Below are 17,123 nucleotides of genomic sequence, written 5' to 3' on the forward strand. Positions count from 1 at the left end.
ATCTTTCACCCACGTGTATCTTTCAAGTAACGGAGGAGCAGTCTCCTAAAAAAAATTACTTTAAAAGGTGAAAGAAAAGTGACAGAACCAGGGGGAATGCCTTTAAACAGAAAGAGAGTGGGTGGGTTTAGATTAGACATTAGGAAGAAATTCTTTACTATGAGGATGGTGAGACACTGGCACAGTGTCACTGGCTCAGAGAGATTGTGGCTGCCCCATTCCTGGAGGTGTTCAAGGCTATATTAACTAAAACTCCAGTATTTTTGAGCTACTTTTTCTTGTCTGCCTGCTAATTCAGTCTTGCTGATTCATTAAACAGTAGTGCCATGCTCTTGCTCTTGCTGAGATGTCACCATGCTCCTAATCCAAGTGTTTGGATTTGAAGCAGCTAACTTGGGTTTTGCACTTTGGAACCACTGAGTAGATTTGTGAGAGTGTTTCTACATATTATTTAGTGAAGAGCTCTTCTAAAATGACCATGAAGAGTTATACAAATTTCTGCTCTTCTAAACATCCCGTGCTGACATCCATTTTTTTCCTGACAGCCCTCAGAATCAGGCAGATTAAATGGAATTAGTAGTGTTCTTCACAGAAGAGCTGAGCAGGATCAAACAGCTGAGCTGTTTTCTTGCTTAGGTATCTCCAAGGAAAAGTTAGAAAAACAAGCTTTAAAGGAGCCTTCTGTCTATCCCACTTCTCCCTCTTTACCTACAGCTACCTTTTTTTTACATGAGAACACCTTCCCATCCCTACTATAAAAGAAAATGCTGTTAATATTGTGTTCCCTGTCTGAACAGTAATGGGCAGAGAAAGGTGTAGGATTAGTGGTACAGGATAGTTGGGACTATGATTCAGGCCTGCTGACAACACTCCATGGACTTTGCTTCCATTGACCACAGCAGAGCTCTTTGACTGTGTTGATTTTAGGGCACAAGGTCTTGATTCATCCCTGTCACAAGGTGTCAGCCTTGGCAGGAGCCTCCAGATTTTACTGCAGCACAAACAACTTTAACTGTCCTGTTGCTGTGGGATTTGTCTGCCTTGTCTTGTTGTGGTTTCCTTGTGTTCACATCCACTGGATGCCAAATAGGTAAACTCAGACCTCAAAACTTTGGTTTCAAGGGCTGAGTTCAGGACTTGGTTGCTTATGTTTTCCAATGTATCATGGAACCATAGAATGTTTTGGGTTGGAAGAGACCTTAAAGATCAGCTGGTTCCCATATTCCTCACCATGCCTGTTAGATGGGTTTCAGTCTCAGTGACAGATATGTCCAGTTTGTTATTTATTATAAAAAGAATTGATGACTGACCCGTGGATTGAAACAGCAGATGTCCTAAACCATCTTTATCTGCTGCATGTAATTTAGCCTCTGCTTTTAGTGGAAATGATGGATTTGTCATGATTTATTTTGTTATATGCGAGTATGGAGATGTTTTAGCTTATGACTTCAAAGACAAACTGTGTCACAGGGCACAAATATAATTTGCATAAACTAGAGCACTGCCAAGCCATCCCTCTTCATATTGCATATTTTGAACAGCAGGGCAGTTGGAATTTTTTTTTTTTTTTTTGTGTCTGCCTGAGTTTGGGGCCCTGAAGGCAGCTCAAGCCACAGCTGATGTCCATAGAGGATCCATTATAGTGGCTCAGGAGAGGCAGGGCATTGAGCAGCCAGGGAGGGCTGGCTCTGGGTCACACATCTTCCACTGCTCCTGACCACAGCTCTGGGGCCAAAGAGAAACAGCAGTGCAAGAACTGCTCTGTTCCATGACACTGAAAACGCCCCTCAGGTGCTCTCTGCAGAATGAAAGTGCTGCATTCAGGGCTTCCCTGTGCTGATGAGCTGTCTCAGAATAGGAGTTTGCAAGAGAAAGTTGTAAATAGGCTGGGGCAATATAAAAAAGTGTTTTTTCTCTTGGGGCAGAGAGTGGTGGGTACCCTCAGATCCACTGCAGGGAAATGGAGCTTTGGGCATTTGCTATTTCATTGGTAAAGTGCAGGCCTGAGAGGATGATCCTCTCTACTGCCTTTCCTCTCTCCTGGCAGTGGGGTGTTTTTTAGCCTGGGGAGAGCATCCAAAAATAGTGGAATCCCTTCTGTGCTCAATGGTGTTGACATTTTCTGCACAAAATGGCAGTTTTGGGTGGGCAGCTGCAGGTGAAGAGTCTGCAGACTCAGTCACCCATGCAGTCTTGCAGTGCACAGAGAAGTGCCATTATTAGCAAAAGGCTCTGTGCTCATTTCCACCATCTTTTTGACTGATATTCCCATAGAAGAGCTGGGAATCTTCCTATGAACAACTGAATAGAAAAAAATGACAGCACAGCAGGCAGAAAAAGAGTCCTGTTTGCAGCTATCATGGTTACATATCAGAGTCAGTTAGGTGTCAGTCTCATTCCAGATTCCAGAATCTTATTTCTTCATACACAGTGAAAAAGTGTGAATAATGTCAAGGAGGAAGGAAATTAGTAGCTGACCCAACAGATAAATTTTATTTGGAGTTCAGTCTTGCAGAAGACTCAGAGATACCCTTTATTTGAAAGCTGATTTTCTTTATAGAATTAGGTTTTTAATTAGAGGCAATCTCTGCCTACAAACCTTAGATATGCTATTTGTCATGGACCTGTTCCAAAACCTGCCTGAGTGTTTGGAAAGACTTCACCAGTCTCAGTGACAGCTGGAACTGTCTTTGCAGTCACAGACTATCAGCAAGACCAGAAACATCCCTTGTGGTTATATAAATATTAAACATTCAAAATGTATCAGAGCTCTTCCAGTGCCTCCTTTTGGACAGGAGACATCCCAGTTTTGTCACTGCCTTCAGCAGGAAGCAGTTGGAGGGAAACCTCCACAAATTCTTGTTTTATTCTTCTTTCATAAGCAAAGCTTTGCTGCCAAGTTATTAACAAGGGGCTTCCAAAGTACAACCCAAGGGAGATTATTCCAAATTTTAGACTGCTTGGCCTGAGCCTTATTAATAAGGGGCTCCTGGAGAGCTTCCTCTGTTCTATCAGGGGATTTCAGCAGCCTGTGGGGCTGACTGTAAATTCCCTAGAAGATATTGCTCCTACTGTTTGTCTGGCCATGCTTAATGCTGAACCTTTTACTGGGGGCCCTCTGAAATTTTCCTCCCCACTGATGTTTTGGAATGCATGAAGCCATTACAGGAAGCCAGCAGCGTTAATGCCTAGATTGTTTTTTATTTATTGAAACAATTTATTATAATAGCAGTAACAGCCTTGGCCTGGGGCTTTTCCTGGGGAATTAGTGGCAGTCTGGGCTGATGCTCCCAGCAGATTGTTAGCCCTCAGGAAACAAGCTCCGTAATTGCTGCTGGTTTGGTTGGAAAAAGAAAATAAAATGTGTTTTTAATTTTTTTGGCCAGTTTGAGTGCCTATAAAATGGTTACTTTTGTGTAGAGGGTTATGTAGAGCATGTATCTTTTGTCTGCCTGGGCTAATTTCAGGGTTGAATCAGTGACATTTTCATTAATGTTTTCAATCCAGAGAAATACAAAGAAGGGGAAAGGTAGCCCCAGCCAAAGAGATTGGCAGAAATTGGGTCCTGCTGGAAGCTCTGAGCTGTCATCCACAGATTGGAATAAAAATCTTCAGTGGTCAAAATCCATGTTTTAATGAGTGTATACACACACAAGAATGCATATCAAAATTGTGCAAACTCCTGCTACTCATGTCCATATGCTTTTAAAGAACTTTTTTTTTTCAAGTATATTGAGTGTTTTAAGGAGCTTCACTGTTGGTGTGATGAATCTGAGCCACCTCTGAGCTTTTGGAAGGTGCTGAACATCCATTTGCTGAAGAAGGTGCCTGGTTTTGGTCTTTACAAGTAGAACATGCAATGGGGTAGGCTCTCAAAATCACTAATCATCCATCAAACCCCCAAATCTAGGCTATTGCTGACTTGGCTACTTCAAGTGAGAAAAAGCAGAGCAGAGACTTTTTAGCTTAAGTTGCTCTTTCTGCTGTGAAAAAAAGAGAGAGGCTGCTGTGCAAGTGGATTGTACATACAATATATGCCAAGAGTGCAGTTGAACACAGGGTTACAGCTCCATGAGGAAGTCCAGACAGTGTCTCAGATATTGACAGAGTAGCTGTAGGAGCTCATAAATGCCACTGGAGCCCAAAAATTCAATTACAGTTCTTGCACTGCATGAAGGACTGTATGGATGAGCACAAGCAGGGGAAGAAAAATGGATGCTTAAGTAGCAATGGAGGTAAAATCACTCATGAACTGGATACAGTAGCATGGAAAAAGGAGTGTGGAGGAGAAAGGAAAAGCAGGACACGGGCAAAATCGGGGGCAGAGAGTCCACATGTGTCTGTGTCTCAGGCTCCAATCTATGTTTTTTTTATGAGTTGCTCTAAAGGAGCGAGCAGTGGAACTAATACAACCAAATCAAGCCCATGTGTGTGCAGAATGTGGTGCTCAGGGAAGTGTGCATGGCATCCTCTCAGCCAGGCAGAGCCCAGGCAGACTGCACCCAGTGCCTTCCAGTACAAACACCCCAGTTCTGCTCATTTGCTCACACTCCCATGATCCAGATGTCTACAGAGCCATTCTTAGGGCTACCTGCAAGAGGAGCTGGGTGATTACTGTCCTCAGTTAAATTGCACATGGAAGTTAAAGTGTTATCAGGTAGGGTCTCTGCTTTTCCTGTTGTTGTTGTTGTTGGTTTTTTTTTTTTTTTTTTTTTTTTTTTTTTCCTTTACTGTTCCCATAGGATTGGATGGGCAGCAGCAGCTTTTGCTTTTTCCTCCTACTGCAACAAAGGAAGATGCAGTGTTAGAGTCCTGACCCTTGAATTCAGAGTAGCCATTGCCGTCAATAGAGGCAGGATTTCACTCAGCCAGGCTGCTTGTAGGGGCCATTGGCACATTCTCCTTGCCTGCTTTGGTATCTTCTTTTTTACCTTGGAATTGTGCTGTCTCACTTTGTCAAAATATCTTAGTTTACAGCCTGTGGCTTTGGTCTCACTTGATCTTTCAACTACTGCAGCATTTCATAGAGATATTTGGTTGGAAGATACCTTACAGACCATCTAAAAACCTAAAGACATCAGTTCTAACCCCCCCTGTCATGGGCCCACTGGCACATTCAGTTTAGTGTCCTGTTGTTCTTTGCCTTACAGCAGAGTTTGCAGGAGGCTGGTGCACTTCTGTTTTTTTTTTTGACTTATCTGCTGTACTTTCCTCATCTTTCTTTGCCCTGTCTTCAGCCTGATTTTCCCCAAGTCATCTACACCAACCAGTCTTGGATCAGTCCACAATGATTTATTAGCCAATTTTCAGACTATCTTGACATCTTCTACCTTGGCTCATCAGTCACCTTTGAGATTCATCTGGGAGAGAAGTGAAGAGCACAAAGCACAAAGGCATTTAATTTCTGTAACTGTTGCATGAGCACCTCCAGGTACCGAACTACATGCTGTCCAGGACAGCACAAGCCAGTGTTTGGGCTCTGACCACAGACTCAGAGAATAATTTAGGTTGGAAGAGGCCTCTGCAGGTCACCAGGTCCAATCCCCTGCTCAGAAGATGGGCAACTTCAACTTTAGAGCCAGCTTTGAAATTAGAACAGGGTCTTGGCACTGTTCATTTTTGAACATCTCCAAATAGTTTCCAGTTCACCTTTTACAAACTTTGCTTTAGGAGATTGGCTGGAAAGGGCAATTCTGAGAGCACTGTGCAGGGGAGTGAAGCCTTTTAGCTACAGAGATCTTTTGGGGCCAGATGTCAGAGTCTCAGCTGGCAGAAGCTGTTATGGATCCATCACTGGGTTCAAGGGAATAAAACTCATCTGAGGAACTGACTCTATCCTTGAGCTCAAGACACCCAGCAGACACTGCAGAGTAGAGCTGCCCTTGACACTTCTGCTCAGTTCACCTTTACCCATTTAGTGTACCAATAAACCAGGATGATTCAGCCCAAGGGAATGGCAGTAACAACATTTATTATAATTACACTTCTAAGTAGTCCCATGAACTAAAAAAAAAGAAAAAAAAAAAAAAAAAAAAAGGTGGTGGTAAATAAACAAGATGACCTAATTTGAAAGGTATGGTGGATCCTTTAGAGTCTTGTTATATGACCTCAGAAATGTGGCTGTGCAGGACTCATCCTGTTGGTGCACTGACTCCAGCTCTGCCTGTGGAGCACAGGTAGATATTTTGGTGGTCTGGGCGGGGAGCCAGCACTCTTGCCTTAGATAAGCAAATGAAGTCTATGAATAAATAATGTGCATTTTTGCCACGCTGCCAAGCCTCCCATTTCAGCCGGGCCACAGCACAGGGCATACAAAGTTTTGTAATCATCTTTATGCCTGGCTTGAAGGCGGTGGATGCGACAGCAAGACGCACTTACCTGCAGCCGGCTGTGCAGCACCCTGGTGTCAACCCCGGGGGAGTCACATTTAATTCTGGGGACTGCTCCCTTCCCTTCCCTTCCCTTCCCTTCCCTTCCCTTCCCTTCCCTTCCCTTCCCTTCCCTTCCCTTCCCTTCCCTTCCCTTCCCTTCCCTTCCCTTCCCTTCCCTTCCCTTCCCTTCCCTTCCCTTCCCTTCCCTTCCCTTCCCTTCCCTTCCCTTCCCTTCCCTTCCCTTCCCTTCCCTTCCCTTCCCTTCCCTTCCCTTCCCTTCCCACAACTGCAGCAAACCCTCATTCTGCATGAGGGCAAACGCCCTGGCAGCAAACCTACAGTGTAAATTCCTGATTGCCCTGGGGGGAGGAGACAGAGGAGGGCATGGAAGTAAAAGCAGCCCCTGGAAACTTGGCCCCCTCCAGAAACTCTTCTGGTGTGTATGTTCTGCTCTTTGAAGGGTTTTTTCCTCCATCGTTTCCTGTCTCCTTGCAGAGAACCCCGAGCGGGCTGCGCTGTATTTCGTGTCCGGCGTGTGCATCGGGCTGGTGCTGACGCTGCTGGCGCTGGTGCTGAGGGTGTCCTGCCGCACGGACTGCAAGCGCTCCTCCTCCTCCAAAAAACCTCCTCGGGAGCGGGAGAGCGACAGCGACAGCAGCGACAGCGACGACGACTCGGACACCACGTCGGACCTGTCTGCCCGCCGGCACCGCCGGTTCGAGAGGACTTTGAACATGAACGTGTTCACCTCGGCCGAGGAGCTGGAGCGGGCGCAGCGCCTGGAGGAGCGGGAGCGCATCATCCGCGAGATCTGGATGAACGGGCAGCCCGACATCCCGGGCACCAGGAGCCTCAACCGCTACTACTGAGCCCTGGTGGGGCTCCAGCGCTCCTGCCCTGCTCCCCGGGCTGCCCCACGCCTCAGAGAGGAGAGGGAGAGAACAATACAACTCCCTTTTCCCATCAGGTGTGCCACCTGCAGCGGTGTGGATGGACAGCAGGGAAGTCTTCCCCATCTCTCTCTCTCTCTCCCTGACATGTTGATATCACCCCTCTTCCCGGACACTTTCTGGTTCCAGAGAAGTGATTGCCCACTCCATGTCTGAGGCAGGGAGGAGACCATGGCAGCTCCCCCGTGTGGGATGTGGCTCTGGGCACACCGTGGTGTGGGTGCTCCTGTCCTGACTGGAGAAGGAGGCTGTCCAGGATTTGGTCTCCATTTAGGATCTTTTGGTGTCCCTTTCCTGAGGACTGTGGGAGAATTGTGAACAAAATGACAACTCTGGAAAGATGATTTGGGGAGGGAGGGGGAGGTACATCCTGACCGATTGTCTTGTGACTTGAGAAGCCATGAGATTAACCTGATTAAACCCCAACAGCAAATAGGACTTGTTAAGGACTGGGGGATGGGAGGGAGGGGGATTCTTCCATCGTGAAATCATCTCGGTGCTTGGATGTTTGCCATCGTGTATTCAGTTATTTATGGCTGTCTTTTCATCTTCCTTTTCAATGGGAACATTTAGGTTTTTTTACTGACACCTCAGGGATAAAATCCTATTATTTTTTTGAGTCTGCTCACCCTGCTGGCCCCTGTCAAACACAACCCAACCCATCTCCAACAGTGAAATTCTGGTAATATAAGAGATGTGTCAGTGACTAGTGAGAAGTTAACAACCTCAAAGAGGTTGAAAAAGGTTTTCTTTTTGTTTTGTTTAAAATATATATAAATATATATTTGAAGATGCTGCACAGGAATGTGCCTTATTCTTTTTTTTTGTTTGTTTGTTTTTTTTGTTTGTTGTTAAACTACAGTTTTCCTATGGATAGCAATGCACAATGTTTTATATATTTTATTAAAAAAATAAAATTATAAAAAAGTCTGTGTTTTCCAGAGGAAATCCAACACAGAAGAAGCCATGTCTGACAACAAAATGGGTAATAAATGCTAAATAAACTCTGGTTTGCTTCAATACAATGGAATTTGCATCCTCACTTTTGGCATAGGTGTTGCTTGAAGGAGATTTTGAGAGTAGCACACCTCTGCAGGCAATCAAGGCTGATGTTTTCTGCATGCAGGGAACTGGCAGCACCTCTTTTTTTTATTTATTTTTTTTTTTTTTTTGGCTGCAGCCCATCTATCAACTTCTGTGGTGCAGGTGGGCAGGAGAGCTGAGCCACGGGTTGGTTACTCAAAGGGCCACCTCAAAGTGATTTCATGATGCTTTGAGTCTGTCCTTCACACTCACATCATACCTGGTCCAGAAACAAATATTAAATGACTAAAAAAAAAAAAAAAAAAAAAAAAAATGTGCAATGTTTTAGTGCTTCTTTAGTTGTCCCCTGGAGTCCCTCTTCACTCCCCAAGCAGCAGTTCACATCACCTCAGTTGAAGAACTTTGTGTTTCTCACATCTGCACGGCACTGCTGTAAGTCTGCATGGCTTTGGGGTCTGCTCCTCTGTCATTTAGGCATGGAAATATTATTTCCAGAATCTTAAGGGTTTGCAAGGAAAATAAAGATCAAAAGCTGTGACTACCCAGAGGTTTTCCCAAGCTTTAAGGAGAGATGGAAATGGGTGGACCTGCCCACAAGATGACAGGATGTTATAAGGGATTGTGTGCTGTGCCAAACAGCTGCATGGTGGGACAGACCCCTGGCTCTTGGGGTCTTCTTGGCACTCTTTGGGATCACTGGGGCTTTTCCCTGGATGTGGAAAGCTGCCTTGGAAGTGCCCACAAACACTTCTTGTGGCTGTTGCAGGGTGAGAGCAAAGCTGAGTAGCTGCAGCTGGTGGCACTGGCAGTGTCTGAGATCAGGCTGGCTGGTGAGAGGTGGCTGCACCTGGAAAGGCAATTTGAGCACTGTGGAGTGATTCCAGGTCTGGTCCTGTGAAGATTTGAGTGGAAAGGCTCAGTATTGAACTGGAATGCAATTTTTGCATCTAATATGGAGAAATTAAGCAGGAGGCAGGTCTCAAGCCCTGATGCATTGCCAGGTGCTTTAGCTGGAATGTCAAACACACTCTGCTGAGGGTGTTGAGGAGCAAAGACAGGGTGAGGTCAGTGGGGTCAGTTCTGGCCATGTGTTTTCCCCTACAATGATACAGTCCCTCAACCTTGGTGATTAAAGGACAGCATATTTTCAGATTTAGAATGCTGTGTCCTGGGAGATAGCTTGCAAAACTGATTTAAAAAATGTTATAAATGAGTAGATTTATGTGTATGATTTTCCCAAATGACTTTTTTTTTTTTTTTTTTTTTTTTTTTTTTTTTTTTTTTTTTTTTTTTACCAGGGGAAAGAACAACTGTGGTAAATTCAAGTATACCTGATATGCATCTGTGGGATTAAAATATCTACTTCAGATGTAAATCACAGCCAAACTCGAGTTACAAATGGATGAACAGTCCTCCCTTAGTATTGCCAGTGCTGCTGTAAATCTTTCTGATGAAGTTTGAAATAAAAAGGAGCAGGGTTGAGCAGACAAGCCCATAACAGCCTTGCCCTGGGTAAAAAGATGTTACAAAAGTAGTCTCACTGTCTTCACACCACGAGCAATACCTTCAATACTTTCTAGCCCCTATTTTGTCTCAGGGACTTACATTTCTAAGAAAACTTTGACTAAAGAAAAATTACAATCCTTTGAGCTACAGAAAAGACCTTAATTAATTTGGTAACTATTTCTCGATTTGTCTCAAAAGTGCTCAATAATTTGTCTGAGGGACAAAACACAGTCAAAATTTGTGGGGTAGGAGTTTGGTGGTTTGCCTTTAGCTCTAGCAATGGAGCAAAACCAGTCACCTGGAGTATAGAAGAGCTGGATTCACTGGAGGTGGGGTCAAATCTGTATTTCTTACCCTGCAAAAGAATATCTTAAGCATGCAGAGGTTTGGACTTGTCTGGTTTCCACCTTCTGTGTTGTGCTCAATGTGTCATGTGGAACATTAAAACACTCATAGAGCCAGGGAGCAGAGAACAACTGCTGTTCTACCAGCCTACTCTGAATCCCTCTTGTAGGAGGTTATGCATAGCTCTGCTCTCCTACTTCCATGGTTAATTAATTTTTTACATTAAGATGAAATATTATTTCCAGCATAACACTCTTTAATTCCCCAAGACAGATAAAGGAGTTTGAATCAATTTTTCCTCTTTTCTGAATGAAATTCCTAATCATTGACCTTCTTGGCAAAGAGATGCTGAATTAATTTTCCATGTAAATCTGGTTTTTGTGCCTCAGTTTAACTTTAGAATTTTATAACAGGGGGTAACAAAGCAATCCTGGACTTGGAGTTGATCATAGGGAGAAGCACATGACAATATATTTAAGTGCCATCTGCTGGGCTCTGGGCTTGGTGAGCCTTTGAGCAGTGAAGTGCCCGTGCTGGACACTTTCACACCTTTTGCAACTGCAGGATACTTGGATTAGTAACCACAGAGCCATGCAGTTGTACCATGCTAGCTTAGTAAATGAGTGTGATGGGTTGGAAATCTGAGGGTTGCACTCCTGGGAGAAGATGAACACATGGAAGTGATGGGTCAGGTTTTCAGCATCAACTGCACATTCCTGATCCTCCTGTCTGGTGGGGCAGATGGGGCTGGGTACAGAAGTCATGGCAATGCATGGAGAGGTGGCAGAGAGGAAGGTTGCTCCAGTCAGACTCCCACCCTGGTCTCCTACTCTCTCCCCATGGCCTCTGACTTCTCAGGGCCGTTTTTCCCCTCCTGCCACCATCCAGCCATAAGCACTGACCTCCTTTGTGGACCTGTGTTCAATGTACCCTGAAAATCTCAGTAATATGGTGTTTGCTGCCTTTCCCATGTCCACCCTGGTGTTCATATCCTCGATGAATTCCAGCTGGTTGATGAGGCATGCCTTTCCCTTCCAGAAACCACGGTGCCACTACTTAACCCCTTGCCTGCCATCCTTCCCAGCACCCCAGGGGCTACACAAATAAAATGAGCTCTCTGAGCCATGGTACTGCCAGGATGTACAGCATATGCCTGTGGTGCTTCAGGGAATCTGAATTTCCTTTTGTGCTGCATGGAGCATCTCAAGTTTCTGGAGGTGTCACAAGTAATTAATCATCTTAGACTGGCCCAGAAATCCTTCTACTCAGAATCATTGTGGGGGTTTCTTCAAGTTTCATTAATCTGATCTGAGTTTCTAGTGTCCTTAGATACCCCCAAAAAATAATTCCCAGTGTTGCTTCCCTTTGCTTGTACAGTCATTAGAAGTGGTGCAGCTTGCTCCTTCACAGAATTTCTATTTTTTGTGGTTGCCTCAAGGACTCTCAGTTAAACACAACCAGTCAATAAGGCAGAAATGGTTTTGGTTCCTCACAGGGCAACTCACCACTGTGTGTGCTTTCCTACACCCCTGAGCTGAAGGTGCTCTCTTACTCTGAGTAATGTGGTGGTTTAGTAGTATTTAAAGAAATATTTAAGCAAATCAGTTACTTTGGGGGTTTTTCAGTTACTGGGCACTGAATGGATCTCTTCCAGTGACATTGATGTAATGTCACCATTGGGATTATGGCACCAGGGAGCCCTGGGGCACTGGGGTGATGTCACTGGGAATGATGTGTGGGCTGAACCACGGCCATGGGAGCTGCTTGGAGGGGTGTGAGCCATGGGAAGTTTGCTCTAGGGACACACTTGCTCATATCATGAGAGCCAGTCAGTTCCTCAGGTGGATCTCTCCAGAAGGGTAGATGGCTTTGTCCTCAAGGCAAACTCCAACTGGCCCGTGATTTCCCTTGGGAGGTCTGTGCTTGCTGAGGGGAGGGATAAGATACATTCCTTGTTCAGCTGCCTGGAAATATGGACAGAACACCTCCAGAGTCAGGTTTAATGGATGTCAACACTGATTCTCTTTTCCCTCTGTCTGATCAGCAGTGAGGAGCTCAGAAGGTCCCTGGAAGGAGAGAAGATGCTCCATCAATTTGCTCCTCACGGAACCTCTGGTCAGACCCCTTGATGGTTGGTTGGGAATGAGGGACAGGGGACTCCTGTTGCCACACCTGTAACCACCAAACAAGGCTCCCTGATGCTGAGGCTTCAACAGGAGCCAGGGGAAAGGGGCCACTCTTTGACGACCAAAGGCTGCTGACACTGTAGTGGGGCACTGTACTGATGTCAGGACCATGAGCATGGCCAGGCAAACATGATATCCACCACTCCTACTGCAATGTGCCAAAAATGGCAAGGTTTCCTGGTCTGCTCCTCTGGAATCAGTTCCTGAGGGACATGAGGGGAAGTCTGATTTTTGGTGCTGGAGAAGAAATTAATTTGAGGGGTGGGAGTAGACTGGTGGCAAGTTGCTCACCTACATGTATATGTCAGTCACACTGCCCTTGTGCACTTGCAAAGATGTGGCTGCTTCCCAAACCACCCAGGACTGTCAGAATCATCCAGAAAACATTTCAAAATCATACAATCATTAAATTTGTTCAGTTGCAAGGGACTCAAGATAAAGTCTCACTCCTGGCTCTGCATAGGACACCCCAAGAGTTACACCCTGTGCCCCAGAGCGATGTCCAAACACTTCTTGAACTCTGTCAGCCTGGTGCTGTGACCACTGCCCTGGGGAGCCTGTTCAGTGCCCAGCCACCCTCTGGGTGAAGAAACTTTGTCTAATATCCAACCTAAAACTCCTCTGACACAACTTCAAGGCCACTCCCTCAGGTCCTGTCCCTGGTCACCACAGAGCAGAGATCAGTGCCTGCCCCTCCTCATCCCCTCACAGGAAGCTGTAACTGCAGTGAGGTCTCCCCTCAGTCTCCTTTTCTCCAGGCTGAACAGACCAACTGATCTCTGCTACTCCTCATAGGCTGAGAGCCTTCACCGATATGGATGCGTTTTTAATTCCAGAAAATCACCACTTAATTTAATGCTTTGTTACACCTGTCTTTTCACCTTCCACCCTCATGAAAAAATGAATTGGTAAAACTAAACCTTCAGGATCCGTCCCAATGTCTAAACCAATCCAAGTGTGTTTTATTTTATTTTATTTCATTCTACAATAATAGTACCTAAATAAAGTGCTTGGAAAAATATTCCTGTGGAGATTTTTATTCTTTTTGATTTAAAGGCACTCCTTTTAAAAGAGAGCTCTCTGAAGAGTATGTGATGTTTTCTTATAAGATGCTTTCTTATTCTTTCTTAGCTGTACTACTAGAGTAATAGTACTAGAGTACTAGTAGCTGTACTACTATCAGTAGACTAGTAGAGTACTTCTAATCAATGGAGAGGGGTATGCTATTGTGCTAGTGCCCATTCCATCATTCTTTGGAAGCATTTTTAATTTTACTTGTCCCAGTCCCCCCTATGTTACTCCTTTGATGAGTAACCTCTTCGAGTCCTCCTCCAACTTCCCCCCCTAGGTTGCCCAGCTATGGCCAGGGCTGTAATTTGTGGCAGAGCACATTCCTGTGGCTGATTTTTTCCTCCTTTACTTTTCCTAGGTGACTGGGGTCCTGTGCTCCCTGTTTTCCACCAACTTCTGAAGAAACATGGAGTTATGGCACTGGAATGGACCTTGGCTTTCAATAGTTTATATGCCACTTTTCTATTGAAAAACACATGGACTGGGGGCAGAGGTGGTGGTGGAAGGGAAAAAAAATCAAAACCTGGATTTAGATAGTTTTTTTCTGTTGAAGGACATTGTTCTGAGCAAAGCTGGGTGGCTGAGAAGGAGAGGAAATCCTCATGTCTGAGCTTGAACAGGGGAAATGCAGTCTTAGGGGGAACCTGATTCTGCCAATGCTTTGTCCTTTGCCAAATGCAATCAGTGCCCCTTTGGCACCTCCTGAGAGCTTCAGTCATTTCTCCTGCATAATAAATTTATGTTTCTGGAGCAAAAACTTTCTGAGGACAAGAGTGACAGCAGATGGGGAAAAAAGTGACGTTTCTTTCTTTGAGCTATTAGAAAACACCTTTCCCTTTTCATTATGACTTAATGAAGAAATATAAACTATAATGGTGTGATAGAAATTGGCATTGAAAAGCCCTAAAATAGGACACCTAAGTGAACAGGTATCTTTGCAGTTTCTGCCAGAGCATTGACTTGGCTTGTTTATTTTCTGGTGGTGTTTGGAGTCTGGTGTTACTCTGTACCATGAGTGAAACCAAAACTTTTTTGAAAGTAAAACAGCACTTTTCTTTTCTGGGGATGTGGTGTCATGCTGGAAAAACATCCTTTGGCTTTTGAAAAGGCAGTAATTTGTACATTCCATTTCTTGCAAATGTCTTTGAAATTCCGTTTTATGAGGAATGGTCCTCTCCTCATTTCTGGTGTGAGGAGACTTTTTAAATGAATGGATTTTTTAGAAGGGACGGAAGTATTTCTCCTTCCTCCTGTGTTTTTGAAGCCTCTAGACCACCCATGAACAGCAGAGTTTGTAGGCATCTGATGGTTTTTCAGAACTGTTGTTTGTATTAATTTATTTCTTTGCTGGCTGCTCTGAAGTAACAGACCCCACTGGACCTCTGTGTGTTGCTGTTTCAGGCCACAGCTCTCCTGGGTGCCCAAGTTCCCAAAGTGATTACAGTACCAGTATTGTGTCTGTGCATTCCTGGCATCTTTTAAAATGACAATTTAAGAGAAAAGGTTCAAGAGGGAACAAGCAAACCAATGTGAGTCAGAACGGGTGACTTTGCATCCAAACCAATGCAGGACTTTTCTCCTGGAACTTGAAGTGGTCTGGCAATGACAAGTTTTCTTCTGAGAACTAACTCAAAAACCAAAAAAATAATTGCTACTGATGGTGCCTTGAAGACAATAAATCTCTCCAAACAGCAGTTCCAGAAGATGCTTTTCCTGGGAGGGAAAGTTAAATGCTGTCTGACAAGACCCTGAAAGCTGCCACTCACAATCTTGGAGTGTTCTTGAGACTCCCCTGATGCTTGCTGTAGTATATCAGCATCTCAGCAGGTTTTCTGCCTGGATCTGTGGTCAAGGTGGAGTACCAGAGGTACTGGGTCCCCTGTGCACAAGGGGAGGGCAAACCCAGCAGCACAAGCAGGGCTGAGGCTGGTGAGGAGGAGCCTCTCCCCAGCTCACTTGCTGAGGACTGGGGTCAACCAGGGAGTGGGCTCTGGTTCATTGGTGAGGAGAGGACAGGAGAGAAGAGGAGAGGAACAGGAACAAGAGGTCTGACAATCAGAGAGTTTCTTGAATCTAAGCACCCTGCTTCCCAGGTCCCTCTCCACAACATCCAGATGTTCCAAAATCCCTCCCAGCTATAGCCCTCCTTCTGGAGGCTTCTTTGCCTGGTGACATAGGTCATGGCACAGTCTTCTCTGGGTTACTTGCTCCTTTTGGATGAAAGCTCAAGCCTCAAAAGCTTCATTTCCCAAACATGAGCCATTTTCAGCAATGAAAACTTTTTCTGGTGAGGAATAAGTCCTCTCTACCTTCCACAAAAGAAAAATCTCATTTCTTCTTGGTGTGGTGGAGCTGTATGGCCCAGCAGTGGGAGGTGATTTATCACAGGCTTATTTATACACTGGCAGTGAAATATGCTCAGTTTTCCAGGATGGAAAAATGCCATTTGAATGTGAAATAATTATATTTACTTCCTTACTGTAAATTACCATTGAAAAGCGAAAGCAGCAGTGAGAGCAGTCAGTGTTTATGTCTAATACACCCACACAGACCTCCTCCAGTGAAAGGATGAAGGAGTAAATAGTTTCTGAATGTGTCATTTTGATTTGGGCCATTTCTAGCTCATATCAAACTATTATAGTGACAGAAAAAACCCCATAGTTCTTGACTTGTAATCTGGAATATTTCAATTAAAAATTGCCTAACAGGGATGAAAGGATGAATTGAGAAACCTCATTACAACTAACCCATTACCACAAATCTTTTTTTAAAGAAAATAAATGTTTTGCTGAAAACTACTTAGCTAATCCCACACACTAGGAGCCAGTGGAGCTGAAGCTAAAGTCAAGCTGCACATAAAACCAGACTTTTTCAATAACAGCAAATAATTAGGGATTGAAAGAAATTAACATGTGATAGTTTCTATGTGTTGGGAATTTTTAATCAGTGTAGGGACTTTCTGAATGACATTCTTCCTTCTGGGTGAGGTAGAAATTCAGAGAAGGTCTTGGTGTATGTGGTATGAAAGGAGTATTAGATGGTCTGGACAGCTCCTGCTAAATGCATAATGTGTGACACTGTGTGTCTTCCATGGGCTAAATGCAGTGTGTGCTCTGGCCCACATGCTGGTGATAGAGCAACCCAGAAATAGCATGGGGCTGTCAGTACTCTGGGCTACCAATACCCTGAGCTATCAATACCCTGAGCTATCAATACCCTGAGCTATCAGTACTCTGAGCTATTGATACCCTGAGCTATCAATACCCTCTTTGATGGCCCTGCCCGTGGGGTGAGAATTCTGTCCCTGAGCAGTAGCTGTCCCAATTAATTTAAACTGGCTTGTTATGAATATAGTCACAGGAGATTTTCCTTTTATTTAAGCAGTCAAGAACAGAAAGTCCTGAGTTCACTTCCCTGGCATCATGCTGACCAACTCACTGGAGGCCCTTGGTGGGACCAGGGTCCATCAGTGCTTGCTGGAGTTTGTAGCCATCAGTCACTGAGCTCAGAGAGGAAAAATGGCATCTTGTGTCCAAAGCATGTTTTGGGGCTGTGAGAGAGTCTGGCAGGACTGGGGAATCTGGTGTGCATGGAGCAGTTTGCCACCACTCAGAGATGAAGTCTCTCATGGACTGATGGTGTGGCAGAGG

At 44.7% G+C, this 17,123-nt stretch overlaps 1 protein-coding gene across 2 annotated transcripts in view; it reads left to right on the plus strand.

Annotated features, from left to right (window-relative positions):
- The window catches only part of EVA1A (eva-1 homolog A, regulator of programmed cell death), a gene marked incomplete at its 5' end in the record, with an annotated part of 204,322 nt that extends 195,537 nt beyond the window's left edge, over nt 1–8,785 (plus strand). For both annotated transcript variants that reach the window (XM_083858061.1, XM_083858062.1), the window contains one exon: nt 6,867–8,785. In XM_083858061.1, the coding sequence (XP_083714187.1) occupies nt 6,867–7,240 (374 nt within the window). In that variant the 3' untranslated portion in view covers nt 7,241–8,785. The remainder of the gene's footprint in view (nt 1–6,866) is intronic.
- Between the last annotated feature and the right edge of the window lie 8,338 nt (nt 8,786–17,123).

Source organism: Zosterops lateralis (genome assembly GCF_965231275.1).
Source record: "Zosterops lateralis genome assembly, chromosome: 3".
NCBI lineage: Eukaryota > Metazoa > Chordata > Aves > Passeriformes > Zosteropidae > Zosterops > Zosterops lateralis.